The sequence below is a fragment of the Cololabis saira genome, chromosome 10 (genome assembly GCF_033807715.1).
Source record: "Cololabis saira isolate AMF1-May2022 chromosome 10, fColSai1.1, whole genome shotgun sequence".
Lineage (NCBI taxonomy): Eukaryota > Metazoa > Chordata > Actinopteri > Beloniformes > Belonidae > Cololabis > Cololabis saira.
The window spans coordinates 20,019,173-20,031,825 of NC_084596.1; the positions used below are offsets into that span (position 1 = coordinate 20,019,173).

At 45.2% G+C, this 12,653-nt stretch overlaps 1 protein-coding gene across 1 annotated transcript in view; it reads right to left on the reverse strand.

The window, feature by feature from the left end:
• The window catches only part of LOC133452558 (receptor-type tyrosine-protein phosphatase N2-like), a 271,052-nt gene that overhangs the window by 203,334 nt on the left and 55,065 nt on the right, over positions 1–12,653 (reverse strand). Inside the window, 5 exon segments of the mRNA XM_061731957.1 lie at positions 859–899; positions 1,689–1,973; positions 2,998–3,301; positions 9,018–9,162; positions 10,084–10,198. Coding sequence (XP_061587941.1) covers positions 859–899; positions 1,689–1,973; positions 2,998–3,301; positions 9,018–9,162; positions 10,084–10,198 — 890 coding nt within the window.

A 12,653-nucleotide genomic window follows, 5' to 3' on the forward strand; every position in this document is an offset into this window, starting at 1 on the left:
TGTCCTGGTGGCATTTAAAATAAAACCATGCAAGCTGCACAATGTTTTCTTTCAGAGAGGACTTTTCAACCACTAAAGTTATTAAAGTCTTAGTTTGTGACGATTATGGACATTAAGGTGTTGAAACTGAGCCTCTAACGTGCAGGAAACCTCCAGCTCCAGGTTTAAGGAGCCCACCTGCCCGAGTCTGAGCTGCAGGTGGGGATAAACAAAAGCCGCCACGCCTCACGTCTTCAGAGCCGCGGTTCCTCGTCAGGCTCTGAAGGAAGCTGCAGCGGCACCGCCGGCCTCGTCGCAGCGAGATGGAAGACGCCCGAGGCATATCCGAGCCAATTTACACCAAATAAATAACTGTACGCAAATAAAAGGAACGTGGAGTGTTGGTCTGGAAGGAGGCAAATGTTAAGGTGGCCTAAACGGAAAATATCAAAAATATTTCCATCCGATTTTATTTCTGCACATTTTCTACGTCACAGTTCAATATTTTGCACATTTTTCCACTTTAATAAATCTGAAACTGCTAAAGGATGCTGCTTTCAAACAATCTCGCCTTTCCAGCTCTTAATAGAAACAACATTTACAACCAAAAGCCAAACCTCTTCACTGCATTTAAGTGCAACTGTGATAAAAACAGCCGTTTGGTGACTTTTACAGTCCGGTTGCAGTAAATTCAAAGTTTCAACATGAATGTGACCAAGAAGAAGAAGAAGAGAAGGGTTGAGCCGAGCAGCTTTTTACACAAATGCCACTAAAGCCTAGTTATTATGTCCCTCGGAGAGCTGAAGACTCGCGTTAAACATCATTTAAAGTTCTGTTCAAAGCGGCGGGTCAGGAGGTTCTGTTTTCTCTCTTCCTCACCTCGTCCTTCACGCTCACCTTCTCTGCATCCGAGCGGCGCTCTGTTGGGAGAAAGAGAGAGAGAGATAGACATTTCTTTTATGCCCGTGTTGAGAGAATAATACAATAAAACTGCAGCAGTTTGAAGACTTCGCCCCAGACTCACGAGTCAGTCACGCTGAGGGCGACCCGCAGTGGGATCAAGTGTGTGCAAATCTTATAGTGGACCAGTTAAATGACGGACAGCTAACTGGAGTCAGTCCAGAAGGTTTGGCTTTTTGGAGCCGAGACATTTCAAGTTTGATGTTCAGAAGCAGCATCTTCTACCGCTCCTCCCTCCTCCCTGTTCAGGCGAGGTGAATTTCACCTGAACAGGCCTATCGAAATTAAATCAACCACATCCCCACAATTATAAGGACAATATGCATAATCTTGGTCTCAATGGATAGCTAAGACCTCACAGCATACATTTCCAGTGTCAAAAAAAACTGTGAATATTCACATATCTGAGGAAATTGTGATAAACCAAGGGGAAAAAAATTAAATTTTTATCCTCGTCTAATTTTTTTTATTTTGCACAGTGGAAAACACTATGATAGCAATGCATATAATTATAAAGACACCACTGTCGGAATTCAGCAACTCCTTAACTACAGTTACAGTTACATGAGAATAGCTTAAAGCACATAGATTCTATAAAGGTTTTAGTGTGGATAGTACCAGGCGGACTCTCTATACTGTGCCAAAATGTGCAAAATGTGTTTTTGACATCTTTGAAGAGAATCTGGCTATAAAATACTTTGATTATTTGATGATCGTTATTGACTACTGTTATTGAAATCTGTCGTTACCTTGAAGAGCTGCTGGCGGAGCGGCAGAGCTCTCCAGCGGTTTTAGGGTGGGAGCGGTAGCCAGCAACCTCTCATGCTCCTCCTCCTGTCCGTCACTCCGTTCCCCCTCCAGGTCCCTCAACGCAGCCCCTCGGCCCCGGCTCAGGTCCCGGTCCCGGTCCCGGTCCACCACCTGCAGAGCCTCGGCTATCAGGCCGGACAGCTGATCCAAGTCGTGGGGCGTCAGGCCGTCCACGTCCACGTGCTCCCTGCCGACGTTCTTCACAACGTTCTCGATGAACCTCTCTGGAGGAAGAGTTGGAGAGAGGACAGTGAGGAAGTCGGACGGAGACACGTTTCCAAGTCCCATGTCACCCAAAGGTTTTAAATCCCAACATCTTTTAAAAGAGGGGAGAACCCAGCCAGGAGCTGGGGTCCCTCATGGCTCCATCCTTGGACCACTTCTCGTCCTGCTGCATGTGTTGCCACTAGGGTCAATTTTAAAGAAACACAATATCAGATTTATATGCAGAGTTATTTGCCATCGACACCAAAATCCAGTGACTCTATAAAGACGTTGTTTGATTGTCTGGCTGACGTTAAATCCGGGATGACCTCAACCTCTCTGCAATAAATGAAAATAGGACTGAAATTATAATGTTTGGATGTGGTGCAGCAAATTTTCCTTTTGGCTTTTCTGGTCCCCTCACACCCAACATCACAACGTGACCATATATCTCTGTTGCTGTTAGAATAGATTTTAAAAGTTTTTTTTAAAGTTGTTAATGGACTCGCCCCCCCATTATCTCACTGAGCTCCTCAATACCCACAACCCTGCCGGGTCACTGAGATCCTCCAATCAGGTCGCCCCCAAAACATGACTGAAGAGGTGACAAAACCTTTGTGGCGGCATCCCCAAGGACGTATTATTATTATTATTATTACGTATTCCCCTAGAATGGAATAAAGTTTAATGTCCAATCTCCACGATCCCTTGAGTTTTTTAAATCAGTTTTTGGTTAGTTTTAATGGATTTTGGCAACATTTTGTCCCAAAGATTCAGATTCACATTTTTAATTATTTTACTCTTATTTTTTATTTCATTGTATTCTTGTATTTTGTACTCATCTTATTCTATTCATTTTATCTTTGTAAAATATGCATTTTATTCAGCTGTTTTTAACTGTACAGCACTTCGGTCATCCTCGGTTGTTTTAAACTCTATAAATAAAGATTTAATTGAGAACAAATCGGTGGCGTGAGCGTCAGGCTACAATGTACCAGAGTCACTAAAGCCCCTCGTAAAACCCCTCGTGCTCCAAACACGCACCATCCACAGATGTCAGCGGGGCCGAGGCCCCTCGGGTCCCTCCCGCCTTCAGAAGCCTGGATTTAGAGTTTTCCAGGCCGAGGCGCCGCGGGGGGGCCTCCTGCCCGGAGAGGTAGCGCCCCAGGGCCCCCAGGAGATGGTCGCCGTCGGCCTGCAGGGCCAGGAGCTGGCCGCTCGGAGCCCGCTGCTTCTCCAGCGGCTGGAAAGATGACGGAGCTGAGTAACGGGAGGGAGGCGACTTGGGCCTCGAGGAGCCATAGGAGCCATAGGAGCCTGCGGAGGTGCCGGACTGGAAAAGGTCACTCTGTAATAGAAAAGAACACGTATGCAGAGTTTAATGACGAATACAAAGAACATCTGACAGGGTTAGTTCTTTGTTTAAAAAGAAAAGTAGCAACAAAGACACATAAAATGTTTTTTAAAAAGTGTTTTTTGTGGGCTTTTCTTCTGGTTTTGATACAAATTTAGTATTCTATCAGATGAATTGGAACTCAAATCTTATTTTATGGAGGTCAGAGGTCAGACCAGCAGAGGTCAGAGGTCAGACCAGCAGGAGACCGCAGGTCCCACCAGTGCATGTATCACACACTCGTTTGTGTTTAATGACCGTTAAATAAGCACGGATGCACTTCATCCACTTATTGAACACAAGCAACCAAACACCGGATCAGAAGCTGCTTTCTTCTCAGTGCAGTAGATTCGTGCTGCAGCTGAATGCAGCCGTCACCCGCGTGGGAGTAAAATCTTGACGGGGGAAAAGTCCAACGACAGTCGCTAATCTACTAATGATGATACATTAACAAATCCATCAGCCCCAACAGAGCAGAGCTGTCACTGCTGCCTCCATCAACGCCCACCAACAAGCTCAAAAATGACACCAGCATGAGTATCGGCAGAACTATTAAAGAAGTAACACAAACGGCTCCTTGTGCCTTCATCCACCACAGAGGATGGCATTCATGCTGCTCGTGGCCTGCAGGGCTCCTTTAATCCCACCGGACAGGTGGATCTGGACCAGGAGGGGCCTGCAGGCCCACACCGCTGTCCTCCCAGAGGCCTCGGCAGACCAGGCAGAGGGACCAGGTACCCTGTTATTATATATATATATATATATATATATATATATATATATATATATATATATATTATATTATTATTGTTATTATTAACTGGTTCAGAGACTATTCTCATTGGTGTTCGTGTTATTTCCATCAGTTCAAGCAGACGGGAAACAAAGAGGTGAAGATGTAGGACACCGCTGGACTCCCTGTTAAGGTGTGCAGGATGTTCCTGAGGTGAACCCAGATATCTGCTCTTTGGCAGCTCCACCTCCAGCATCCTTTTACAAAGTTGCTAACTATCCCTCCTCTCTCCGTGTCCAACCATCTCCAAGACTCATTTTTAGTCCTATCCTTCCCCGTCACTCCCAAAGATTGATTTATATATTTTGCTTCGAACACTAGACAATAGAATTAAATGTGTCATGCTCAAAAAAGGAGGAAAAAGGAGTAAAAACTTCTGAACTAAATACTATTTTTTCCAGTTATTAAATATGAAAGAAAGGAAAAATCTTAACAATGACTGCGTTTACATGCAGTCAATAACCCTTTTAAAACCCAAATATTAGCAATAACCCGGTTTTGCACGGCCATGTAAACACCAATAACCCCTTTGAAATAACCCGAATTTGCTCATATTCGGGTTTTTAAAAACCCGAATATGACCCCTGGGTTACTCCTTTTAAAACCCGAATATTCGGTCATGTAAACGCCTAACGGGATATCCCGATCAAACGGAACATGAATTTGTTTTCTGCGCATGCTCTGTTCACAAGGAATCCTGGTCTTTTGAGTCCAGGAAGTTCTTATAAACACGGCGAAACGCAAGACCAGGAGGAGACTAATCACTTCATAAATGTAATGAAGGATATGAACATTTTGGCATTTGTAGACGGTAGAAAGTATGTAGAAAGGGATAGCGAGATTTACAAGAAGGTGAGCGAAAAGTTGCACAAAGCAGTATTTGTTTTGAATTTGGATACAGGAAGAAGAAGCGGAAATGACGGGAATTGCGTCATGGTGTTCTCCGCTCGTCGCTGGTTTGATCGAGAAATCCCAAATGATTAATTACCATGTATACAGGGATAACCCTGTTTGCTCACACATGTAAACAGATTATTCCAAAGGTTTCAGTAGCCGGAATATTAGCAATAACCCAAATTTTGACTGCATGTAAACGTGTCATAGTTAAAGGTTGAACAAATTAATAGTAAGAATTTTATAATCACCTGAGTTATTTACCCAGAGTATTCATCTATACGTAAAATCATACATTATTTACGATGTGAATTTATATCCACCCGTGTACAATCTTAGTCATTACAAATATTCTTATTAAAATATATTTCTACACACATTAAAGCAAACATGTACACATGTACTTGTTTCTGTTCATATATGTATAGATACACACATTTCCACATACATACAAGAAAACCAAACCCGCTTTACTTGTACTCGTGTTGCTACTCTTCAACCACAGATAACGCCACCTACTCATCTCCATCAACTCCTTCACTCTCCTCCCTCCCCACTGCTCTGCAAACTTCACCCCGAGTATTTAAACTCCTGCACCCTCTTCACTTCACTTCCACCCTGCATCAGGACCGAGCCTTGGTGCAGTCCCACCTCCACCTGAAACCACGGTTACACCTACTGCACCTCGCTGCTGTCCAGCTTCTATTTGCCAGTTTGCTGATAAAAGGTTGGACTCTGGAGAAAGCCATGTGGGGTCTGATGAGTCCAGATTTCCAGGTTCCTGAGTATGTATGCATCTGTGCATCAGGATAAAAGAGTGGATGAAGTGATGAAGCCCGCGGGGGTAGTGTCATGGTCTGGGATAGTTTCAGTTCGTCTAGTTCAATTCAATTCAATTCAATTTTATTTATATAGCGTCTAATACAACAGATGTTGTCTCTAGACGCTTTCCAGAGATCCAGAACATGAACATAAACATAAACATAAACATAAACATAAACCCCCGAGCAATTATTATATAAACAATGGCAGGTAAAAACTCCCTTAGTGGGAGAAAAGCCTTAAGCCAAACAGTGGCAAGGAAAAACTCCCCTTTAGGAGGGAAGAAACCTTGAGCAGGACCAGGCTCATAAGGGGGGACCCTCCTGCCGAAGGCCAGACTGGGGGAGTCAGGGACGTCGACAGCACACAGCAGGCAGGTGGAAGCAGCAGCGGGATGACCAGAGGTGGGGGGGGGGGGGGGCGTCAGCAGCACACAACAGTCATGTGGAAGCAGCAGCGGGATGACCAGAGGGGGGGGGGGTGCAGGCAGGCGGAAGCAGCAACAGCAGACATCCACGTAGGCAGGTGGAAGAAGCAATGGGATGACCAGAGGGGGGGGAGGGCCGGGAACACAGGCCAGAACGCAGCTCCTGAGGCTCCGGCCTGCAAACATACACAAAAGAGAAAAAAGGGGGGCCGGCACAAGAAACTACAGGAACAATGGACAAAAATGATAGCTATGAGATATTTATAATAAATAAAAATGGTAATGGAGAAGAGAGGCAGGGAAAAGGAGAGGAGAAGAAGGGTGAGAGGCACCGCCCAGTGGATCATGTCGGTGCCCCCCTGCAGCATAAGCCTATAGCAGCATATCTACCGCGAAGCTATATTTGAGACTAACTATTATAGTTTTGTTCTATAGCTGCGACAATGACTACTGACTCTAACACACTAAAGTTTACACTACCTAGAGATTTACCAACACCAGCTAGAGGTTTACTTAACACTAACTATAAGCTTTACTAAACAGAAAGGTTTTAAGTTTAGTTTTAAAGGTGGAGGTGGTGTCAGCCTCCTTAACCCAGATTGGAAGTTGGTTCCAAAGTAATGGTGCCTGATAGCAGAACGCCCGCCCTCCAAATCTACATTTAGATACTCTAGGAACTACGAGTAAACCTGCACCCTGGGAGCGGAGAGCTCGGCCAGGAACATAAGGTACTATCAGATCTTGTAAATACTGCGGAGCTAAGCCGTTTTGGGCTTTATATGCAAGTAATAAAATTTTAAATTGAATTCTGAATTTTACAGGTAGCCAATGGAGCGACGCTAACACTGGAGAGACGTGGTCTCTCCTGCGAATTCCTGTCAGTACTCGTGCTGCTGCATTTTGGATCAGCTGGAGCCTATTCAGCAAATTACTTGGACATCCTGCTAACAACACATTACAGTAATCCAGTCTAGAAGATACAAACGCATGAACTAGTTTCTCTGCATCCCTCTGCGAGAGGATTTTCCTAATTTTTGCAATATTACGGAGATGGAAAAACGCTATTTTACAAACCTGATTGACATATGGTTTAAACGACAAATCCTGATCGAAAACAACACCAAGGTTTCTCACAGTTGCACTGGAAGCCATCGCAACACCATCTAATCCCTTCCTAAGATGCTCTGGACCAAGAATGATAACCTCTGTTTTATCTGAATTTAGAAGCAAGAAATTTCTGGACATCCAGTCCTTGATGTCCCTAAGACATGCCTGAAGTTTAACTAACGGTTCTGTTTCATCCGGCTTCATAGACAAGTAGAGCTGCGTATCATCAGCATAACAATGAAAGTGTATGCCGTGATTCTGGATTATACTTCCCAACGGCTGCATGTATAAACTGAACAAGACTGGCCCTAGCACTGAACCCTGCGGAACACCATAACAGACCCTCGACTGTTCTGAAGAAACCTCATGTACATGAACAAACTGGAACCTGTCAGATAGATATGATTTAAACCAACGTAGAGCTGTCCCTTTAATCCCAACAACATGCTCTAACCTGTGCAGTAAAATGCCATGGTCAACAGTGTCAAAAGCAGCACTGAGGTCCAGTAAAACCAATATGGACACTAATCCCTTATCTGAGGCCATAAGAAGGTCATTCGTAACTCGAACCAGTGCTGTCTCTGTGCTATGATGCATTCTGAACCCTGACTGAAAGACTTCAAACAGATCATTTCTATACAAATAGTCACATAACTGGCTTGAAACTGCCTTTTCCAGAATTTTAGATACAAATGGAAGGTTAGAAATTGGCCTATAATTAGCTAAGGTGTCTGGGTCAAGGGAAGGTTTTTTAAGTAAAGGTTTAATTACTGCCACTTTGAAAACCTGTGGTACATATCCTAAGCTTAGGGATAGGTTGATTTGGTCCAGTATTGTCACACCAATAAGAGAAAAAACATTTTTGAATAGTCGAGTCGGGATGGGGTCTAACATACATGTGGTAGACTTAGCTCTATTAACGAGTGAGGTCAGCTCAGGGAGGTCTATAGGATCAAAACAGTCTAGAGACAAGTCAGAGCCTAGGGAAGTCGCTAAAGCTGAAGAAACGCCCACAACCGGCTGGTTGATTTCTTCTCTAATTCTCGTGATTTTACTGTTAAAGAAGCTCATAAAGTCTTCACTACTGAGAGCTGCAGGAATACACGGCTCCACAGAGCTGTGACTCTTTGTCAGCCTGGCTACAGTGCTGAACAGAAAACGTGGGTTACTTTTGTTAGTTGAGGTTCAGCAACGTTGCATCCATTAAAAAACAACAACATCAGCTCCGTGGATGTCCTGAACCACCAGCATCAGCAGCTTTGCACACATGGACTGGATCCCTCCGGGTCCAGAACTCAACCCAGATGAGAATCTTTGGGAAGTGCTGGTGAAGAGTTAACGTAGTATTTGGACTCCGATCCAGTAAAGAGCTTAGCAGAACTTAAATGCGTCTCTGAGAGGAATATTGTAACGATGCATAAGCTGAACAACATTTACTGGAAGCTTCAAACACGGAGCTGCCAACAGTAAAAGGGAGAAGTGCACCAGCTGGTCGGCTCACAGATCGTTCTCCCGACGGAAAACTTCACAAGAGGCTCTGGCCACAAACTATAAAACTCAAAATGTTGTATTTAAAACTCCAAACTGTAACAAAGATTATTGAACAATGAATAAAAGGGACCACTCACCGTGCCGGCGGCGCCCAGACCAGCCGCCGACGCTTTCTTCGGAAGGAGGCCCAGACGTTGGAGATAATCCTGCAGATTCTTGCTGAGCTCCACCTCCACCGGCTTCACCCTCTGGTCCTGAGGGTCCATCGCTTCAGCCGCTGGCCTGCAGGGAAGAGAGACGCATCCACACATCACTTTCAAAGCAAACAGAGCACTTTTGGATGCAGGTATAGAGGGTATGCATTGATGTCACTTTCCCACTGGACCACGCCCCCTTACTCGCACTGAGTGGCAAAAACGTCTGCAACTAGTAAGGGAAACTGTGGAGAAGACGGGATAATAGCCGATTATCGGCTTAAATTAAAGGCGTGACCCATACAGTTACCCGAAGAACCAGTGGTCCATGGACATTAATATTTGGCCATGAATCGAGTTTCCTGATATTTATATTTACTTAATTTCTACGCCGGGGAAATTCACGAAGCAAAGCTTGAAGGCTTACAAAAGTCTTGACGCTTGGTCCTACTTCAAGGCAGGATTTGTTGTAGAAATTAAAGTAATGAGGACACCGAATTTTATGATTTGACCGTTTAACGTTAGCTACCCAAAAATCCAACATTACCTGATACAAAATTGGAACCGCAAATCCACGTTTCGGTGCCTGGAATCCAGTTGTTTCTGCGAATTGCAGCGATCCATTTGTCTCTCTTAAGCTTATTTTTCGGCAGTCTGTAAAACGATAACTCAGATTCTTACTAAATCTATGAGTACAGTCGATCGCACAACAGCTCTTTCCCATTTTAGATGTTTTCGAGTTGCTCAAACTGAAAGTTTACGCTGCCACTCAGTCTTTCTGCCACTCAGTGGGCGTAACCCGCTGTGAAGTTGCATCTGTGACGTCATGAGCATTCCCTCTATACGCAAATCGACAGTAATCAAAAACACGGTCCTAAACATTCAACACGGGTCTTAACATGAAAAGGCCAATTAAGGAGAAACATTAATGAAACTGTTCATCAAGTCTTGCCAACATATCCCACATCTCTCCATCCCTTCATCCATCCCAGAGTTAGAGATGGCGAACCTGCTGCTGGCGCTGTAGACGGGCCCTTTCTGCGGAGGCCTGGAGGGGATCCTCCTCAGCTTGGACAGCTCCTTGGACAGGACCCGCTGGGTGGCGTCGTCCTCCCAGGTCAGACCTACAGACAGAAGCACCGAGGACCAGAAACAAAGTCCAGATCTTTTAGTAAAAGGTAAAAACACACACATCACTTCAGGAGAGCGTGCAACGGTGAATCTCTGCTTTGGAGGAGTTGTTCCCCTGAACTCAGTTAGCAGGAGATGAGGGAACAGCGAGGCATCCTGGGAGACCGGCGGCCGACTTTAACTGAGCAGAAAACCACTTCTCTCCTCCTGACATATAGTTTAGGATCAAAGGCCCGATGAGGTACCCGGGAATTTACTGCGCAGGCGGTTACCTGAACACCGTTTAGGATTAACAACATTAAGATCATGGAGTGAGAGCAGGGGAGGTCAAGGACTCAAGACAACTCCAATATTGTTCCTGTGAGAATAAATAAACATCCATCCATCAACTACTGCTACTAGCTCCTCCCCCCCAAAATGTATTTATTTATTTATATTTATTTATATATACGCATTTGAAAAAAGCAGCTTAAGAGTGAAGAACAGAACTGCTGACCAAGCACAGCACTGGCAGCATCCCAACTACCACCTTTATTACTGTCAAGCAATGCCAACTAAACCCTCCCTCTTTTTGCACCAAACCAGTTCCAGGGCTGGTTCTGGTTCTGGGCCAGTGAGTTTGGAACCGGGCTTTCTGTTTCCACTGACAAAGAACTGGCTCCGGGCCAGAAGAACCAGTTCCAAGGTAGCACCAACTCTTTGCTGGTCTAGAGGAAAGAACCGCTTACGTAAGTGGATGGGGCGGAGTTATTAAGACCAAAGGCAATAGCAAGACTGGGAGACGGAGACATTTTCAAATAAGCGACAAATTAATATAGTTACAGCAAAACAGCAGTGGTCTGAGGAGGAGACGACCTGTCTTTTAGAGATGTGTCCATGGAGGAAGTCCAGGCGAAACTGGAGGGTGCTACGCGGTAGAGCCCTGCGCGGGACTGTTTTTTTCATCCCGCTCCCGCTGCATTTCTGACCATTACCGCCCGCACCCGCAACGTGTGTGTTCCGCTCCCGCAGTGTTTTCATCCGCTCCCGCAAAACTCGCCTTTTGCGCACGCATCAATTATGTGATTGTGGTTACAGCAACGAGAGTAGGTTGTGAGTGGCTCAAATAAGACTAATAAATAACATAAAATAAACAATGTTAATGAATGAAACGAATTACTGTAATTTAACAAATTAATCGCTTGGCCATTACATTGCTGTGGAAGAAGAGAATGCTGCTGACCGACTGCGGTCCCAATCCTGTGCGTCTCTCTTCCAACATGCGCCCACAGACACTAAATGTAGTTTCTCCAAATATCTGACTGGCCTTGCTTTGTCTTTGTTTTGTAAAGACCTTATTTTAGGTTCTTTTTCACGTCATTTATTTCCATCTGGTTGCTAGACTACATCCCAATCCAGCAGGGGTTTTTTTTATCCGCCCGCTCCCGCCTGCAGCAAAATTCAAACCGCCCGATCCCGCGAGATTTGCGTTGGGTCCCGCGGGACCCGGCGGGACCCAATCCCAATGCAGCCCTCTACTACGCGGATCTAGCCCGATCTATCCCTTCATCCAGGATCTAGCCTAATCTAGACCGATTTTTACACCAACGCAAACGCAGCGACGTAACTGACATTTACAGCGTAATGACGTGGCTCCCTTTAGCAAACCGAGCTATGGAAATACAAAGCGGTTCTTGTGAACCAGCCCCAGGACCAGCCCTGGAACCGGTTTGGTGGAAAAGGGGTAACACTTGTATAGAAGCTGAATAACTCACAGTAACAGATCCAGCATTTCCCAGCATTCCCTCAAAACACCCCAACAGATCCAAGTCCACACGTGTCCTCCAGAAATGGACAGTTTGTCAGATTAACCAAACGTCGAAATACCTCATGGAGAACTGTGATGTAACAGTACACGGAAAATCTGAATTGCTCATTTTTTTGAGGTGCATTGTATTTAACACAATACATATGGAGTTCACTTCAGCAATAACTGTCTTACAGGAGGGGGAGGAAGTGTTCCCATGAACCTCTCTGATGCAACACTTTTCCCTTCGCTGAGATTCCCCGGTTGTGAATAAACGGTCCCAGCTTTGACATTTTTCTTCATTAGTGAATGAGCAGAAGCTGCATGTTTCCATTTCTGCATCTGTGATACGTTATTAATCCCTGATGGCAGCGGCGGATAAGCATTCAGGCGGAGCAGGTGTTGCCCGGTGGGCCGGCACAGTTGGGGGACGAGCGTAACGTCTGTATTTGGATATATGGACGCTGACCACTTGGCCAGGTCTTTGATGCATCGTTGGACCGCCAGGACTGGTCGTCTTTGTCCCGGTCCAGCACTTCCTTAAGGGAGATTATATGTTTACGGGCTTGTTTTCTTTCCCGTCCTCCGTTTTAGTGCTTGTCAAACGGCGTCTGCATCCTTGTCAGCGACGAACCCGCATGAACCTGCTGCAGCAGCATCAG